The sequence below is a fragment of the Prunus dulcis genome, unplaced genomic scaffold, assembly GCF_902201215.1.
Source record: "Prunus dulcis unplaced genomic scaffold, ALMONDv2, whole genome shotgun sequence".
Classification (NCBI taxonomy): Eukaryota; Viridiplantae; Streptophyta; class Magnoliopsida; order Rosales; family Rosaceae; genus Prunus; species Prunus dulcis.
The window spans coordinates 21,502-42,532 of NW_023010073.1; the positions used below are offsets into that span (position 1 = coordinate 21,502).

Sequence of the window (21,031 nt, forward strand, 5' to 3'; positions counted from 1 at the left end):
ATATATGTTGAACTAAGCATCTCTAGGATCATGTAGGAATTTGTGGATCGTGAATCGAAGTCCCGGATGCTCTGATTCAATAACTTAAAGTTTGCATTAAATGATAACCGTCCAATTGTGTGATCGCAAGCAATCCGACCATTCAATTTGGACCAAACTTGCACTACATGCATTATAAGCCTTGTTGAACTCATCGGAACTTCCGAAGCAGAAATCAGAGGTCATGGGCCCAGTTGACTAGATTTGGAAAGTTTAACTACTCAGTTGACCGAGCATGTCCCGAGGCTATTCCACCGTCCAAAACACGTAATTGGACCCTAGGACGTCTCGTTCATCATACACACACATGAAACCTGGGAAACTATGATTTTATTTAAAGTTCTCATTCAAAGTACTTTATGTTAATCTCGCCCTCGTATATTGAAATAGGTACTCCGGCTACTTGAACGCAAAAGGGGGGACCCTCTCAAGGTCAAGCAGTGTGGGACTACTTGTGAGTGGACTTTGTTTCAAATAACAAGCATTATTTTATGATGGAAAAACAATGCATATTGTTTTAATGGTTTATTGAGTTTATTATATAATCAATTGTTGAACTTAATATTTTTGTAAAGTATTTGCAATATATTCGGGTTTTTGGCATATTCGAGTATCTTGAGTTTATATATATTGATTTCGAGAATTTCTATCTATGCTTGGTTATTTTTGGGGTACGTGGGTGTCGGTAATGAGATTATGGAAAGAGAGTGGATTATAGCTATGTTAGTTTGAAGTGCTATAAGTACTACCCTATGTACCTCTCCGGATATGGAAATTATGGATTGGATGATTGGAATGTTTGGTGATACTTGGATATGATGGAACCCAGGCAACCTTGATGGGGTGTTTCATAGACTCTTAGCGGGGTAGTCTGCGCGCATAGGACTTGCCACAGGTATAAGAGTATTGAGGATTCTACGGTGCGTGCTGGTAGAGTCAGTCCCTCGGTTAGACGCCTCGTTCCCTAGCCACATGGTCAATTGAGGATTCTTCCATGTGGACTAGTCAAACAATCCCCCGGTTGATTTATTTCCCCAGTACAAACTTGTTAGTGATTATACTTCTATATATATATATACACCTATATGTTCCTTCTTGTTTATCGATGAGGATACTTCCTCTCTTGCCGTGCCAACGGGCACGCGTTTCAAGAGAGTGGTTTGGGAAAATGGTTTTGTATGAGATGGGTATTTGGATATCTTTACGAGAATTGGTTTCACCATGGTTTTGATGAGGCTATATATATGTTTATATCTATGATGGTTTGAATGCATATGGTTTTGCAGCATCGTTTTCTAAACGGTAGGGTTACTATACGTTGTTTTCAATTAACGGAAACTTTATTTTTGTCCATTCACAATTTTTTGTTTTGCACCCTCAGGCAGTAGTTAGCTTCAAATTGAGCGGCAGAGCTGAGATCTCTGCTTCCGAGCCCCCAAGCATCTGTAGGACTAAATTTCATTCGCTTCTCTTATGTTGAACCTTATTGCTTGTCTGCAAACTAAATTCTATTAGATTGATCTGATGTCGCCCCATTAGGGTTTGATTGTGAGGCCAAAGGCCATGTATGTAAACTGCATGAATATTAACTTGTGTATGCTGCCAGTTGGGATGTTTAAAAGTATTTTAACAGGTTGAAAATTTTGGGATTGTCCATTTTTCAGGGGAGATTCTGCCGAAATTTTGGCAGAAAGTCTCGTGTCTTTAGTTTGTGGGCCAAGCATCAGTATGATGTCGGAAAATCCATAAGATTTGTCCAGAGTTCCGAGAAATTCGGGTCAGGTCCTGTCATCAATGTTATTGATCGAAAGCTTGGATGAATTTGTATAGATAATTCAGATGACTATTTATATTCTCTCTTACTTAACAGAGCTAATCTTCAACAAAATGATTTAGCTAAATCTCTAAGATTGTGACACTTGTTACAATCTGAGCGGTCTATCTCATACATGGGTCCAAGCTTGATGTTTGGTGAGCTTAAATGTGTCCCACACTAGCTAGGACTTAAATGTTTGTTTAGGATATCAAAACCCACATCGAGACATTGGTTTCAAAGACTCCATCGCATCGTCTCCTCTTGCCGAACATGAAGTCCCCCTCGTGTCGTCTCCCTCCACCACTTCGCGGTATCTTCGGTCTCTCTGCTCTCCTCTTTTCTCCTCTCTTCGCTCTTCTTATTATTATTATTTTTTAACTGATCTCTCTCCTTATTTTTTCTGGGTTAGATTTTGTTTTTTCCTTTTTCTTTAATAAGGTTAGATGTTGCATGCTGTGGTTTTTTGGGTTTGATTTTCTTTTATATCTTTAAAAAAAAGTTGAAAAGATCTAGTTTCCCATCTAGAATTTGCATCATTCCCAACCTCCCCCTCTTTTCTCTTTTTTTAATGTTGTTTTTAGTTGGTATTTTCTTGGATATGAAAGTTATACTGTATTTTTTTTTCTTTTGTTTCAAATTACCATTTTGTTCTTAGTCAACAATCTTTCCACTCGTAATTATCTTTTTTATAAATATTATATAATAAAAAGGACAGATTTTCTTTTGATAGAAAAAGAATGACCTTTTTTTCTGGAAAAAAGATTAATTTCATCTGATAAAGAAAGATACAAAAATTTGGACTAGAAAAAATATATATTGAAAAAAGAGGAAGAAAGATACTGAAGAAAAAAAAAAAAAAAAGACAGTGAGGCAAAATTTTTTGCCTCTGGTTGTTGTTAATAATAAACATATATATATTGATTTTTTAAAAAATGTTAATTCCAATATGTTGTTGGTGTAAAAATGAACAAGATTGGACTCAAAGCCTAGCCAGTCCAAGCCCATGCTAACCAGTTCAAGTCAACCCACCAAACAAAGCCTAACATCCCCCTTCAGGAGTGGTGGACCAAGCATGAGCTTGGCACAGTGAGTTTGAAACAAACAGGCAAATAATCATTTTTCAAAATGTTCGAAAACTACTCATTTGAGGAAACAATTGCAGATGCAAATCTTGGTGACACGGTCTTCCACTACGGAAAAGCTTCTATCATCTCTCTAATTCTGATATCTCTTCATCTTATTCTCTTTCAATTGCTACTCTTCTCTCTCTTTCTCTCTCTGTTATAAAAAATTACATACGATGCATTATTTAGATACGGCTTTGATTTGAATGGTATTGATTTTTTTTTAATTATAAATTGGAAAGGAGGGCATCAAGGTATGTTATAGAAAGGGAAAGCAAAGGTAGCACTTTGAATAGCAAAGAGAGGCGGCTCGACTAGGAAGGATGGGAAATCTTCAAGGATGGCTTCTTTGTTGGCAGAACGAAGGGCTAAATAGCAGTGAGACAACCTTGGCATGCTGCAGGTACTCGAAGATGGTTTTGGGTAGTTGGAAGAGAATATTGGCAACATTCACAACAAAGACCTTTTTTTTTAAAAAAAAAAAAAAAAAAAAAAAATTCACAACGAAGACTTGAGAGAAGGGTTGACGAAGGTACTCCCTAATAGCATGAGAAGAAGAGAGGCCAAAGGCCAGGGTAAGAATGGATTCAGATAAGGTTGAAGTGAGATAAGTCATGACCAATTGATCGGCTTGAAACTAGGTAACATAAACATGATTAAGTTAAGGGGGTTGATCACCAAAGGTTGGAACTTGGAAGGGTAAGAAAGCCTGCTGATTTTGACAGAAAGCCTGCGTTCAATCCATCAACTTAATACTTGGTCTCCCTACTTATCATCTTTCCCCTTTGCAGATCACAAACTCAACCAAATTGTCACAACCCAGCTTCATCCGCAAGATATTGTCTGTTTTGGACAACATCAACATGGATTTGTTCTTGGGCTCATGCTTATGCTATGTTGCCCAAAACGCCTCTTACTAGGAAGTTTAGTGTCCAAATATATAAGGCACTTCACCTTTCTCTCCCGGATTATTATAGAAATATTGGAGAGAAAAGGTTTAAGAAATTGAAAGTTCAAAAAGAAGTTCCAGAGTGACTTAAAGAGTTCAACTTCGAGTGAGAGCTTCAAAACCTTATTAGCTCAGAAAACTCTCATATCGTTCTTTGCGCATTAAGATTGAATCAACTTGAAGAACTAGATGAGCTAAACGAAATTTTCGTCACAGGTGAATATTTTAATGTTAGATTTTGTTCAAAACTAAACTAAGAATCATATTCTATGTCAAAAATGCTTCAATTAAGGATTTTGAATTAGCGGGAAAAGGTTAAGAAATGAGAAAGTTATGCCTAAAACAAGATTATAACATTTTTGGAAAAGAAAAAAAACATTGCAGAATCCAGTGAGTTTATGAGTTTTCTGGATGCTGGAAAATTATGTGTTTTGTCTTTTTTATTATTTCTAATTGGTTACCTAAATGACTTTAATATGTTTTTTTATAACTCAAATGCATCTTTATAGGTGGTTTCCATTAATCCACAACCTCTCAAACATCATAATTTTCAAAACTTTCCGGGTGAACCTCGCCTCAAATAGTTATATCTGACTTGTTTCTTATCCATTTTAAAGATCCTTGAAAAATACATAGGTTCTTCTGTTATATACTATTTTTGTATAACTATATTATACATAGTTATATTTTTGTATGAAAATTTGAGCATAACTATATTCTCTATCAGTTGATCATTGGCACTTGGTATTCATTCATGATCATCTTACAAATCATTTTAATGTATGCTAGTTGACAGTGTTGACTGGGTTGGTGCAACTCATGATGCTACACATTTTTATTTGAGGAATGATAGCAACCTTCTCTCTAACCTTCTCCTTTGGATCTTCTCCTATTTTTGATCGACATGTGTCATTCTCCTTACACTTAAAACAATGTCATTAATATATTATACAAGCTAACTTTTGCTTTCCAAGTTTACCCTTATTAAATGTATTCAATTCATCCAAAAAAATTTCACAACTTTCTTACCATCTTATTAATTTTTTTTTCTAACGTCAAATATTTTTTTAAAAGAAAATATGTGCTTTTAAGAGGAAATGTCGATGTTTAAAAAAAATTAATAAGATGGTAAGAAAGTTGTGATTTTTTTTGGGATAAATTGAATACATTGAATAAGGGTAAACTTGGAAAGCAAAAGTTAACTTGTATAAAATATTAATGATATTGTTTTAAGTGTAAGGAGAATGACACATGTTAAGCAAAAAAAAAGAGAATGTCCAAAAAAGAAGGTTAGAGAGAATATTGCTTTTTATTTTTCAGGCAACAAGTAGCTTCATGGGAAAGAGGGAAGAATATGATTAAACAAACATTAAACATGTTCTACGTTTTATCCTTAAATAATGTAATTTCATCTTTTCATTTGTTTCTATCTCTATCTTTTTTTAGCAATGTAATTTATGCAAAACTTGTTTACACTACTTTTACTAGCTCGTACAAAACTTGTTTACACGTGTGATATTTTAGTATAAAATAATGCTACCTCAGCATAACAAAAAATTTATAGTTTCATTGTCTTCGGTACTTGTATGCTTTAATTAAAAATATAACAAAATAATTAGAAGATAGCTCATTACATTAAGAGCAATGCTATGCATATCACATTTGCATACCACTTTTTTAATAGAGGTGGTACAATAGGAATCACCTCTCTAATAGAGGTGGTACACAATGTGGTATATAAATGTGGTATAACTAGCATTTTTGTTAAATGACATGGCATAACCACCTCAACAACCACATAATGTGGCATAAAAATGTGATAAAAGTAACATTACTGACCATGTATTTGGGGGTGTGACAGGTTGACAGCCCAGCCCTACTATAACGTGTATCGAAAGTATCATTTTTTTGTTTTTTAATAATCAAAGTGAAAAACTTCATTATATATCATTGAGTTCAAGTTCAAGTTTCTCTACTAATTGGAGAGAGAGAGAGAGAGAGAGAGAGAGAGAGAGAGAGAGAGAGAGAGAGAGAGAGAGCCAATTTATTCTACAAAAATCAATTACGTACCGTAAAACCTCCGTGCCATGTAGCGAAAGAAACCTACAATGACAAATGAAATGAAAATGAACATAATTAGCATAATAAGAGCATAAGCAATGGTGATGGTCATTTCAATTTTATTTCAATAAATTGAACTTTTAACTTGCAGTGGTAAAGCGCACATAAACCAAAGTACATCATAAATAGAGCCCCGAGTATATAGAGCTTCCCAAAATAGAAAAGATGCTTTTAAAGAATATTTCACCGAAGCAGTAAATGAGATTTTATCCACCATTGAAAGGACCCGCCCCGAATTTTCCCAAAATTCGAGACGAATCCTTTGGAATTCCTGACATCACCCCGATGCCGGGCCCACTTACTAAAGACTGAGACTTTCTGCCGAAATTTCGGCAGAGTCTCCCCTAAAAATTGGACATTTCCCAAAATTTCAACCTGCATAAAAACACATTTAATATCCCCAACTGGCAGCATGCACAATATAATTTCATGCAATTCACACAAATGGCCTTCGGCCTTCCAATAATACTCAATGAACTACCAAACTCGCTAACAGGTCAATTCATGCCTTAAACAAGGCAAACAATAAATTCAAATAAAAACTATAACTAACATTAGTCTGCGGCTGTACCTAATAACCTTAGGCTGCCTACATACCCTCCTCGAGGGATCAAGCCACACGTAGTTCTTCCATAGAATCTAATTCCACACTTAGGCGATACCTTATTTCATTTCTCTGTATTTCACACAATCTCCCCATACGCCGGTACTACCAACGCCACGTATGGGGCCTGTCAACATGACGGATAACCTACGCCACGTACGACCATGCCATACTATCATAATATCTCCCCATACGCCGGTACAACCAACGCCACGTATGGGGTCTGTCTCAACGCCGGATAACCTACGCCACGCGAGGCCTGCACATCATATCACATATCTCCCCATACGCCGGTACAACCAACGCCACGTATGGGGTCTGTCGACACGCCGGATAACCTACGCCACGTGCGGCCTCAACATATTATCACGTACTCTCCCCATACGCTGATACTACCAATGCCACGTATGAGGCCTGTCCACACGCCGGATAACCTATGCCACGTGGGACCTAACTTTCACAGGGTGGTATGTGTAGTGTAACCAAAATCCGGGGATGTGCCTAAGGTAGTGTGTATAGCACTTCAAACTGACATTCTAGACTCTTTTTATACCTTTACAAAGATATATAAATATGTAATTTAATTCTAATATTGTGTAAAGCACAACAACAGTCTAGCACCCAATAATCCCCCTAGAAATGTGAGACTACTCCAGAAGACTCACGGTCAACCAAGGGTCAAACTACCCCAACCCTGGTCAAACGGGCCTACGAGGCCCACGACCTCCAAATTCCAATCCGAAAGTTCCTATGGGTTCTACAAGGTATAGGACACTCGTCCTGCATGTTTGGTTCAGATCGGACGGTCAGATCGCTCACGATTGCACGATCTGATGGTTAATATAAAACATAAACTTTAAATTATTAAATCGGAACATCTGGGGCTCCGATTCACGATCCGTGAATTCCTACACGATCCTAGAAATATCTAGATTGACATATATTATAATCGAGACCATCCAACGGTCCCAACCTATAGAACCCGGATAACGCGCAATATGCGATAATCCGTTCGATAGTCAAACGATGTCCGAATTGAGATCCGCAAAATCCTACGCATTCGTGACAACCTAAGGATCTCATCGAGACACAGTACAGCTTCATTACCCTCACCCACGCGCCGCCACAAGCACCGGCATCGTTGGGTGTCCAAAGCGATTACGCATCGTCGAAAAATCTCAAAACCACGGCTCCAAACTCCTACCCTAGTTATAACACCCTATTTGGAGCCACTTTTGTTCTTGGACCTATCCCAAAAAACTGACCGGAAGTGGCCGGAATCGAGATCCCCAAATCGGCAGAATTTCAATTTGGAAATCGAGTTACCTACGCTAAGAATCGATGAAATGCTACCCAACAGGCAGCTAGAGCATGAAAATTAGGTGAAAAACCATACCTCACTCATCGGAATTGGTGGCCGGAGGAGGGAGATCGGAGCCGGCGAAGTTCGAGCGGAAACCGGGCAAAAATCACCTTTTTTTCGGCTGCTGGAGCGACGGCCGATGTCAGGGAGGGCCAGGTCGTGACGCCAAGGCCGAGCCGATCCTTTTGGCACCGGTCCCGTCCATAGCCGCGGCTGGTGGCCGGAGATTCGAGGAGAGAGAGAGAGTCTGTGGACGGTGGCCGGAGATTCGAGGAGAGAGAGAGAGAGAGAGAGAGAGAGAGAGAGAGAGAGAGAGAGAGAGAGAGAGAGAGAGAGAAAAAACCAGATTTTTATAGAAATCCCATTTCGAAATATTTACTATTGTGCCACTGGGTTTCTTTTGACCATATCTCTCTCGTTACAACTCCGATTCGAGCCTACTACGTGTCTATGAACCCGTCTCAGTGCGACCTATCCAAAAATACAAGTCATGGTCCCAAACTCTCTCCGGTTAAAAATATGACTAAAATACCCTTAAATAATTAAATAATTGAATAAGGGTTAAATTTGAGAAAATTTGGGGTCGGGGTGTTACAACCATTTTCAGAATCCTATTTAGGAAGCTATGGCCTTGGGCCAAATATATATATGTATGGTGTGATTATTTCTACTTCACGATAAATAATCACTTACCTGAGAAGGTGTACGGCAAACAAGTAGAAAAGCGGTCCCACCCTGATTTGCATAAGGGGTAGTAACCAGGCGAATATCCCAGGTCAAAGCCATACAGCAGAGCGTTGTGTATATATTCATAGGAAGCGTTTTGGTGTAGATTGTTATACGAGTCAAGCATAGCCGTCGTCCACTCTACACTGCAGCCGATCACAAAGTCCGAAGCATTTGTCCAGCCAATCATGAAATAACCGTACGTTTTTGGCTGCGACGACAAAGAAGTAGTACTAATGCATGGGGCAGTGTCCACATAGATTGAAGAATTCACCGGATTTGCGCACTTCAAGAAAGTTACAGGTGTACTTGATATGTAATATCGGCCGTCATTCGGATAAATGATCCGATATCGATTCATTAAGGCTAAAGGATAACGAGGACTGGAGGAGCAATTGTCCTTCTCAAGGCCAGGATCTAGGAGTCGGATTGTTTGGTTATGGTAGTTGATTGCCTGGACATAGTATTCTCCAGAAGAAGGTAGGTTTAATAGTGTAATGTTCTTCTCACATAACAGAGTAAAATACGAATTGCCGCAGTGCTTTGGATCATGTTTTAGTCGGAAAGGATAGCTTATGTTGTGGATATTGCCGCAGGAAGAGGTACAATTAGTACCGTCATCGTTAGCGCTACAAGATCCACCGGATAACCCAACAACAAGAATGGCTACAATTACAAACCATGACGGCAAGGTGAAGAAAGACCTTCCACTTTCCATGGAGAGAGAGCGCGCAGCTGGGTTGGAGTTTGATTCGTACACAAGCACAGGTATGGGCAATTAAAACTAGTAGTTTTATAAGTGGATAACCATCATCATGCTACTAATAAATTAATAATGAAATGACGATTCTTCACTAGCTAGGTTCTATGGAGCATCATTTGTCGTCATTGCTGATTTAAGGCTCACCAACTTCATTAAACAAATAATTTTCTATGTAAAAAGTCAAGAACAACGTCACCTGATAAAATAATGAAATTGCAGTCAAATGATATAGGGTAGAATATTTTCAGTTGTATCCCTATTCTCCTAAAGGAGGTATTTATAATAAAAAGGTGGAAATCCTAGTAGGGTCATATAATAAAAAATAAAAAAAATCTTAATTACACAAGATTTGTATAAAAAAGAGAGAAATAAAATCCTAATAGAATATGAAATAAATATCCTAATCAAACTAGGATCTCGATAACAATTGCTCCACAAATTTTTTGTAAAGCTAATGAGTAGAGATGTGAAATTAGATCGTCTTTTCTCAGAGGTTTCATTTCCATTACCATAGTTGAATCTTGAATGAGTCCTTGCCGTAGGAAGCAAAATGTTTACCCAATATTTTAGTGTCGTTGATTAGATGCCGTCACTATTAGATGAGGGAAGCCATGGATTGAGTCAATAGCGAGACATAGATAATATATAGCTTGTGTCATTTGATCATTAAGAGATTAGAGAAGTTTTATAGTAAATCTATGGGCATTATCCCCACAGAAATGCAACAAGCAGTTCACATCACTTGCCTTTGCTTAATCTTAGTGGCTTTTTGCAAAGTTCATGGAGAAACCCAAAAACCCTGCGAAGAATTGAAGTGTAGCTATCATGGCCCTGCTATCCATTTCCCTTTCAGGATCAAAGATAGACACCCAGATCATTGTGGATATCCTGGGTTTGTTGTATCTTGCAATGACAGAAAAGAGACTGTTCTTGAGCTCCCAACAATTCCGGTCAAACTCTCTGTGGAATCTATAAATTATGAGCGTCAGAAAATGTATCTATATGACCCCGATAATTGCCTGGTGGCAAAGCTTATAGAAATCCGCAACATGTCATTCTCTCCCTTCTACGTAATCGACACTCAGAACATTACGCTATTCAATTGTTCTTCTTTAGTTATGCAGCATGAGGGACTGGATCCAAATCCAAATTATCCTGTGGCTGCCCCATGCCTTAGAAGCCCCGGCCACCAAGTTTATGCAGTTGATTCTGCTGGTCACGTTGAAGCCCTACAGTCATGTACCAAGATGTATAATGTTTTCTCAGTCCCTTATTATTTTCAGGGCGAACAAGCGGCTCTTTTCCGATGGTCTAAACCAAATTGTACAGAATGTGATGCAGAGGGAAAGAAGTGTAGATTGAAGACCAGTGACACTAACAATGAAATTGAATGTGTACTGGACTTGAGGAAAGCAAATATGAGTAAGTGGGTAACATTTGTTTATTTGTTTCTTCCTTTTTATATGTTTTTGTGCTCAAGTTCTTAATTCCAAAAATTAGCATATGGATGTTTTCATTTCTGCTTGCTTATTTCAGAACGGGATAGGTTATGGATATCATGGGAATATGAGCCTCAATTAGTCTCTTATTACTTTTGTTAAAGATCTTTAAGTGAATCGCAACAGCTTTCTTTGTCTTTACTCGTATTTCTAAAAAAATAATAATAATGGCTAAAATCCTGACCAGTTTTTCAGTTTTCATCTAAAAAAAACTATAGACAGAAAAGAAAAAAATATTGGTAACAATTTTTGTTATTAAAAAAACTGAAAACTACTCAAAAGTTGTTAATTTCAGTTTTCAGTTAGGGTCAAATTGTGAATTTGAGAATGAAAGTACATGTTATAAAAAAATAAAAAAATAAAAAAAATTTGGAGTATGATGAATTTTTTATCTAGCAATTTCGAGCCTCAAATTGGGTTTGCGGTTGAACGCAAGAGTTGAGCAACGGAGTACAAATTAGGAGGTCCCAAATACTGAGTTTTGGTGTTGTACATGCAGTGCAATGCATGTGTGGTGATGTAAAACTGGTGAATGAGAAAGGAGGATAAAAAAATGAAACCGAAAACAAAAACACTTTCAAGTGGTTATAAAAATATGGGTGATTTTGAAAACTGAAAACACTTTCAACTATTACAAAACATGATTTCAGTTATCAAATTTTTTTTTTTCTTGTTTTTAGGCCAAACGATAGTCTAAACTACAAGAAGAGAGTGATTTCTCACACACACACTATCAAGATTCTATTGGGGTTTAAACCTGAGACCACTGGTCTGTAAGTTAAGGCACTTTTCTACTAAGTTAGACCATCAGTTTTAAAAACAATTGAACATAAAAACTGGAAGCTAAAGAATGAAAATGAATTAGTTATCAAACGAGCCAGAATATATTAATTTCACATTAATGGAATATATCAATTTCAGAAATATTCTGACTGTGTCACCCTTTTACAGGTGCAACAACGAAATCAGTGATTACAGGTGAGTCACCTAACTGGTCTTCCGATTTGTTTTATGTGTAGAAAACGTTGGCGCCATATATTCAGATAGGGTTTTCTGTGTAGGTGCATTCCTGGGTTCCTTTGTACTGATCCTACTAGTCATTGCAGCGTATCGTGTCTATAGCCATGACAAAAATGAAAAGGAGAATCGATTGAAAATTGAAAGATTTTTAGAGGAGTACAGAGCGCTCAAGCCAAGCAGATATTCTTATGCAGACATTAAGGGGATTACAGATCAATTTAAGGACAAGTTAGGAGAAGGAGCCTATGGAACCGTTTATAAAGGAAAGCTTTCTTCTGAACTCTTTGTTGCTGTGAAAGTCCTCGACAGTTCTAAGGGAGATGGGGAAGATTTCATAAACGAAGTGGGAGCGATGGGTCATATCCACCACGTCAACGTAGTTCGCTTGGTTGGGTTTTGTGCTGATGGATTTAGACGAGCTCTTGTATATGAGTTCTTGCCCAATGGTTCGCTGCAGGATTTCATTTCATCAGCAGATAGCAAATATTGTTTCCTTGGTTGGGATAAGTTGCAAGATATCGCTCTAGGCGTAGCCCAAGGAATTGAATATCTTCACCAAGGATGTGATCAACGAATCCTTCATTTTGATATCAAACCGCATAACGTTTTGCTAGACTACAACTTCATTCCAAAACTTTCAGATTTTGGTTTGGCTAAGTTGTGTTCCAAGGACGAAAGTATTGTGTCAATGACTACAGCTAGGGGAACCATGGGCTACATTGCACCTGAAGTGTTCTCCAGGAACTTCGGAAAGGTGTCTTATAAGTCAGATGTCTATAGTTTTGGAATGTTATTGCTTGAGATGATACGAGGTAAAACGAATATTGGTGCAACCACGGAGAACACAAACCAAGATTACTACCCAGAGGCGGTCTATAATCTTCTAGACGAAGGAGAAGACCCACGAATCCATTTTGGAGAAGAAGGAGATGATGAAATTCCAACGAAACTCGCAATTGTAGGGCTCTGGTGCATCCAATGGAACCCGGTTGATCGTCCTTCCATGAATGCGGTGGTTCAAATGTTGGAAGGAGGAGAAAAGTTAACAAAACCTCCTAATCCTTTTGCGTCCACAGGTTCTACAAGAAGCTTTGCAACTGGGCCATCAAGAAATTTAAATCTAGAGTTAGAAACAATTGTTGAGTTAGAATAAGTAGGATCATGGTACTAAATTACACCATTTTCCCACATGCAATTATAGAAACACTCCTTACCAATGTAAGCATTTAATAATTGTAAAAATTGAATTGAGTGGTCAAAATGAAACTCAATATTTCATTCAAGGACCATTGCAATAATGAACTCAAATTTTGTAATATATTATCATTTTTGGTCTAAGTCTTTGATTCGAAATGTGGAAGGTAATTTTGGACACCAAGGGAGATGTGAGATTGGAACAAGGAAAAATTTCAAGGGTTTGAATACATGAGCAACCATCACTTTCCAAGAAGTGGAAGTCAGTTGATCTGCCAAATTAAATTATATATGGCATTTTCTTTTTGGACTAAGGACATTGATCTTTCAATAATTCCTTTATATAAATCATGGATAATGCTTGCTTGTCAAATTGAAAAGATACATTAGACCGGCAAACGAGGATAATATTATTAGAAGTTCATCTAGAGACTCGCTTACGAGACGCTACAATGATATTTAACGTTACTAAGTCAGTGTATATGTAAAATGTCAAAGTGTACAATGGCTATATGGGGGAACTTGTTTATTTATAAATAATGAGGAGCTAGTTTTCAACGTATATGATTGAATAGATGGGTAATTAAAAAAAAAATTAATATTTTTTTTTAAAGAGAATAGCGATAGGAAGCGGAACAAGTACAAAAATTAGGAAATGTCATTGGAAATTAGGTGAGTTTCTCTCCACATACAGACTGGGTCCTTGATCTAACTAAGTTGCTTTACCCTACTCAACCTCAAGCAGGTGTAGGAACTTAACCAAGAGTGGATCCACATATATGCTTGAGTGGGCTCCAACTTAGTGCAAGATTTAAAGTTACTCTTTGGTTCAAATTTTACAAAGCTGTCCCTACTCCCCCAAATATTAGCCTACCGCTCTTTGCCACATGTTGTCTCTTGCGATTGCTTTTTGTCTTTTAATCTAATTAACCAACCAAATTTTGTTTCTCTTGCCTTTATTTTCTTTTTTCTTTTTTCTTTTTTCTTTTTTTTTTTTTTTTTTTTTTTTTTTTTTTTTTTTTTTTTTGTTCTTCAGCTTATTTTCGCTTCAGCTTCATTCTCTTCCTCTGTTTGTGTGAATCACCGCTTCTCCTCCTCTATCTCTTTTTTCCTCTCACTGCTCTTTCTCTCACTTACTCTGACAGGAGCCGACCCAGATCCCCCCTTGGAACCTGTGACGAACCCTGCTTCTTGTTTGACATTTAAACAACGCCGAACCCACTTTACTAAAAGTCTTGTAGCCCTAATTTAAACGGATAAATACTTTGACTTCTACCGAAATTTCGGCAAAGTCTCCCTTGTAATTGGAACATCCCCTAAATTTCAATACTTGCAAACAAATACAGAAATAGCCCCAATTTCCAGCATACACAAGGTAATGGCACAAAACTGCTAAAATTAAGGAAATGGGCCACACGCCCTTTACCCAAACTCAAACAAGCAACCAGCACAACTAAAGATTTAAGTTTACAACCTGAGAAAGAATGAAGATAGAGAGTGATAGTAGAACATTCCTACAGAGTGGACAATGATGATTCCTCGATGTGGTGGTCTCGACCTTGGACATCTAGAACCTGAGGGGTGCAAAACATAAAATGTGAGTGGACGAAAACAAAGTGTTTAACATAATTTATATGCAACATAAATAACCCCTTCGTTTTAGAAAATAATGCCAAGAAACAAAATCCTTTGTATGCGTACATATATACAAACTGATACTTGAAACATAGTCCGATTTAGTATACTTATAACAAAATATACGATAAAGAAATCCATTTAATTAATACTTCTCACTTTCTTGGAAAACAAACTTAATCATTTAGTCTTTATTGTAATACCATATAATCGAAACTTCCAAAATAATCCTATTATTATAAAATTTAAACATCAAAATCCAAAATATCCTTTTTCTCCTGCAACCATACCCTTTCTTAGGAGTATGCGCAAACATAAAATGTCAAATTATTTGCAAATACCTGATCTCAAATCCAAACCTCATTGCAAAAGTTCGTACCTATGTAGAGCAATCTCAATGCACATGCTCAGAAAACTCAACCTAGAAACAAGTCCACAAATGTACCCACACAAATACCCATATACATATTTATATAACAAAATCAACTTTAAAACCAAGATATCCCATAATCCCGATATAGCATATAACACAACTCAAACTGGACATTTTTCTCTTCCCATACCACTCTCTTCCAAAACACATGCCCATAGGCATAGCAGTGAGGAAGGATCCTTACCAGTAAATAAGAATAAAAGTGTATATATATATATATATAGGTATGACCACTACCAAACTTGTATCGGGGAAACAATCCAACCGAGGGATCGTTTGACTAGACCACATGGAAGAATCCTCAATAACCATGTGGCTAGGGAACGAGCTGTTGAACCGGGGGATTGGGTTCCCAGACACGCACAGCAGAATCCTCAATACTCATGCGGCTGAACTAAGTCCTAGCGTACAGACTGCCAAGCAAAGGACCTATGAAACACGTCGTCAAGAGTGCCAGGGTTCCGACATATCTAAGTATCCATTGTTTCCAAGTATCTAAGTGTCGGGGAGGTACATAGGGTGGTGCTATCAACACTCCAATATAACATATTCCACATCCCAACTCATATACCATAACCATATCCCAAATTCCAAGTATTCCAATCTACCCAATTCCTTATACATAGACATCCAGACAATAATAGTGTCCACAATTCAATACAAAATATTTATACGTAATATAAATCAATTTAATTACTCTAGTGACTTAACTAATTTAATCACTCACTTGTCTAACGAGTGTTGGTCCCAGTCATCCTCAGTTGACCGTGCCAAGTGTTGGGTCAATCGTTTGACCTTTGACTTTCATATTGACTTTGACCAAGTCACAAAATCATTCATTCTCTTCATAATTTTTCGATCAATTTCTTTTCAATGTACGATCTTATAAGTTCTAATTAGCGAGGCAGTGGGTAGGGTAGGCACAGTCTGGTTTGGTCCAGTTCTCACCTTAAATCGAAATCAAAACCGATATTATTTAACTAATCCGGTTTGGTTAAGTTTAAGCAATTTTTAAATATAAAAAAACTGGCTGGTTTTGAACCCGATTATTAATTTATTCTTTTCATTTTTTTTTCAAAGTTTTTTCTTTTTATTTTTTTAAAATAAAAATCATAATAAATAAGTTATTTCTTTGGCTTAAAAATTAACAAATGATCCAATTCATACAATGAGAAATTTTTGAAGTTGAACTTGGAAAAATATTAATTACAAAATTTAAAATATAGCATTGGATTTTAAAAATTTGTAATAAAATAAAATAAAAAACTACAACCTGTCCGGTTTGGTCTAGTTCGATTTGGTGTCGTGTAAAACCAGAACCGGTTCGATCTGATTCCAGTCCGATTTGTTGACTTTTTTGGTCAACCGATTTTTTTCCCCTTCTTTTTTCCTGTCCGATTCGATGTTCCGATTTTTTTGTAAGGCCCCGCCCTGAATTTCCCAAAACCCGAGGCGAATCCTATGGAATTCCCCACCTCAATGTCTGGCCCACTTACTAAAGACCGAGACTTTCTGCCGAAATTTCAGCAGATTCTCCCTTATAAATTGGACTTTTCCCAAAATTTCAACCTGCATAAAAACACATTTAATAACCACAACTGGCAGCATGCACAATATAATTTCATACAATTCATATAAACGGCCTTCGGCCTTCCAATAATTCTCAACTATATGCATGCTAGCAAATCAATTCATGCCTTAAGCAAGGCAAACGATAAATTAAAAATATAAATTACCACTATTAAATTTCAACGCACATCATCTAACTTTTCCATTTTCAACATGTGAGGTTTTAACCTCCTAACACAATCACATCTATGTCCGCGGCTGCACCTAATAACCTTAGGCTGCCTACGTACCCTCCTTGAGGGATCAAGCCACACGTAGTTCTTCCTTAAAACCCAATTCCACACATAGGCAATACCTTATTTCTGTTCTCTGTATTTCACATAATCTCCCCATACGCCGGTACAACCAAGCCACGTATGGGGCCTGTCAATACGCCGGATAACCTACGCCACGTGCGACCATACCATACTATCACAATATCTCCCCATACGCCGGTACAACCAGCGCCACGTATGGGGTCTGTCTCAAAGCCGGATAACCTACGGCACGTGAGACCTGCACATCATATCACATATCTCCCTATACACCGGTACAACCAACGCCACGCATGAGGTCTGTCTACACGCCGGATAACCTACGTCACGTGCGACCATGCCATACTATCACAATATCTCCCCATACGCCGGTACAACCAACGCCACATATGGGGCCTGTCTTAAAGCCAGATAACCTATGCCACGTGAGGCCTGAACATCATATCACAAGTCTCCCCATATGCCGGTACAACCAACGCCACGTATGGGGTCTGTCGACACGCCGGATAACCTACGCCACGCGCGACCTCAACATCATATCATAATATCTCCCCATAAGCCGGTGCAACCAACGCCAAGTATGGAGTCTGTCCGCACGCCAGATAACCTACGCCACGTGGGACCTAACTTTCGCATGGTGGTACTTGTAGTGTAACCAAAATCCGGGGAGGTCCTAAGGTAGTGCGTATAGCACTTCAAACTGAAATTGTAGACTCTTTTGTACCCTCATACAAACATGTATAATAATTCTAATATTGTGTAGACCCCAACAATAGTCTAGTACCTGATAATCCCCCTGGGAAGGTGAGATTACTTCGGGAGACTCACGGTCAACCAAGGATCAAACTACCCTAACCCTCGTCAAACGGGCCCACGGGGACCACGACCTCCAGATTCCGATCTGAAAGTTCCTATGGGTTCTGCAAGGTATAGAACACTCGTCCTACAAGTTTAGTTCAGATCGGACGGTCAGATAGCTCACGATCGCACGATCTGACGGTTATTATAAAACATAAATTTTAAATTATTTATTCGGAACATCCGGGGCTTCTATTCACAATCTGTGAATTCCTACACGGTCCTAAAAATACCTAGATTAACATATTATATTCGAGACCATCCAACGGTCCCAACCTATCGAACCCGGATAACACGTAATATCCAATCGTCTGTTCGATAGTCAAACGGCGTCCGAATTGAGACCTGCGAAATCCTACGTACTCGTGACAACCTAAGGATCTCATCGAGACACAGTGCAACTCCACTACCCTCGCCCACGCACCGCCACACGCTCCGATAGCTTTGGGTGTCTAAAGCGATTACGCATCACCGAAAAATCTCAACACCACGGCTCCAAACTCCTACCCTACGTATAACACCCTATTTGGAGCCACTTTTGTTTTGGACCTACCCCAAAAACTGACCAGAAGTGGCCGAAATCGCAATACCAAAACTGGCCTAATTTCAATTCGAGAATCGAATTGGCTACGCTAAGAATCAATCCAATCCTACCCAACAGGCAGCTAGAGTATGAAAAGTAGGTGAGAAACCATACCTCGCTCGTCGTAATCAGTGGCCGGAGGAGGGAGATCGAAGGCGACGAAGATCGGACGACACCAGCCTCTTCTTCTCCATTTTCCTGAGAAACCACGGCGGAGGGAGGCGGGAGTCGGCTGGGGCTGGAAGAGGACGACGCCCCGGTCATTTTGGTACCAGCCCCGTCCACAGCTGTGGCTAGTGGCCAGAGTTTCGAGGAGAGGGAGAAAGACCGACGGGGAGAGAGAGAGAGAGAGAGAGAGAGAGAGAGAGAGGGAGAGAGAGAGAGAGAGAAAGAGAGAAAGAGAAAAATCTGATTTTTGTAAAAATCCCATTTCGAAATAATTACCATTGTGCCACTGGGTTTTCTTTCACCATATCTCTCTCGTTACAACGCCAATTCAAGCCCACTACGTATCTATAACTCGTCTCAGTATGACCTATCCAAACATACTAGTCATTGCCCCAAACTCTCTCCGGTTAAGAATATGACCAAAATGCCCTTATTTCAAGGGTAAATTTGTAATTTCTCTTAAATAATTAAATAATTTAAATAAAGGGTTTAATTTGGAGTCGGGGTGTTACATTTTGGTCCTGATCCCCACCCCTAGCAGTGGGTATGAATGATTCACTCTGAATTAAGTGTAAATTGTATCCCTCCATACAATTCTTCCTATTGGTGAAGGCTAATTATAATTAGTCCTTATAGGGCTTCCACAAGGCATGAGTGACACCTAGCAGTATGTCATAGCTACCCAATCTAAAAAGAATTCATTTTAGACAACCTAGTCAGTTTGTGATTACAATGCAGCTTGATCCTTCTCTAATTCAATACTCTATGTCATATTCTTGGGATATGGTAAATTTGTGTCAAAATCCCTAATATGACATTTCTTGATTATATGATTCAATTTGATGACATTGCAAACGTTCTTGTTTCAATTTCCATCCAATACTTTGGCCAAAGATTCACAAATCATTTCTTTAGAGTATTCTCTCTTCTTACTAAGAGCAGAGATTCCTTTGTTGTACATTCATATGTCTCTGCGTACATGCTGAAAATCCTGAGGAACACTTTTAAGTCACATCATTTTGATACGACCGTATAGTACTCTCAAGGAGAAACAACATATACACAAGACAACTATGATGTCTCAGTTCTAAGGATTAATTTGCATTATCACAACTTAGAATTCTTTGTTTGACACTTGTGAGTCAGATTCCATACAAGAATTCTAGAGTTCTTCGGGTTTAGTGGACTCCATCTTCTATAGAGCACCTATACATCTGTCTCAATGTCTCTACACGAATGACTTGAGACTAGCCATCCTCCCAATTGAGCAAAAATAATGTGTACTAGTCTTTAACGGTCACCATTGTCCAATTGGTGATCCTTGACCAGGAACATTTTAAGATACGATATTTATATGTATGGAAAGGTCTCGTGCATCTAACTTATTTAGACCACTTTCCACATATATCTTAATCTATGGACTTGTTACTTTGTGTACGTTATGTATCTAAAGCAACGTTCTTACCCCTTTACTATTATATATTATTTCCTTAGAATTATCCATTTTATATTGGCTCTAGGGCATATATCTAACAAAGATGGGCGGAAGTATATACAAAGGTGAATGGTGAGTTTGGGTCTGGAAGCAGAGATTGTTGAGTTGGTTGGGGGCTTGGGTAGCGGGGTTAAGGTGGGTAGTGGAGGCTGGGGACATTGGAGGTGGAGCGGGTATGGGGTGGGTTGCTGATCGATTCATAATTGTATATCATTTTGTATCCTTATAGCTTATGATTTGGTTATGTTTTTGAGTTAAACTTGTGCTTTTAATCTTTTTTGTGTTTATCATTCAGTTCATTGAGCCTTAGGTAGCGATAGTGGTTTTGGATAGGAAAAGATGCAAAATAATGTAAAAACATGAAGACTGAGTTAGTAATTCGTTTTGGCCTTAACCTCTTCATTCAGCCTTGGATTGGCCCAAATGACATGTGGTTGGAAACATGACATTCTGAACTTCAAAGATGGATGGCTTAAAGTTCTCAATTGATTAAGGCAAGCCCAATTCATGAGCCCATGAAGTTACATGTCATGCTGACCTAAGGATGAGCTGATTGTTGCTTGGTCATGATGTGCTATGTATGCATGAGCTATGGTCTCTAGTGGGATTTGTTGGTGAAGTGCAACAGCCCAATAAGAAAAGAAACTGATTTTCTATTGCATTAGTGTGTTAGGTAAGTGGGTGTTGTAGGTGACAGCCATATTCACTTCAGATTTCTCACTTCCTTCTCCCTATAAATACCGCTTCCATTCCACATT

At 38.3% G+C, this 21,031-nt stretch overlaps 1 protein-coding gene across 1 annotated transcript; it reads left to right on the plus strand.

Moving 5' to 3' along the window:
- The first annotated feature begins 10,203 nt into the window (after positions 1–10,203).
- Positions 10,204–13,177, plus strand: LOC117612794 (rust resistance kinase Lr10-like). Its single transcript, XM_034341439.1, has 2 exons — positions 10,204–10,927; positions 12,066–13,177. Exons 1-2 carry the CDS (start codon positions 10,204–10,206, stop codon positions 13,175–13,177), a joined length of 1,836 nt encoding a protein of 611 aa, XP_034197330.1.
- The last annotated feature ends 7,854 nt before the right edge of the window (positions 13,178–21,031 follow it).

Coding starts and splice junctions, on each gene's coding strand:
- LOC117612794 (XM_034341439.1), top strand. CDS start 10,204: ATGGGCATTATCCCCACAGAAATGCAACAAGCAGTTCACATCACTTGC. Junction 10,928..12,065: donor CTTGAGGAAAGCAAATATGA/GTAAGTGGGTAA, acceptor TTTTCTGTGTAG/GTGCATTCCTGGGTTCCTTT.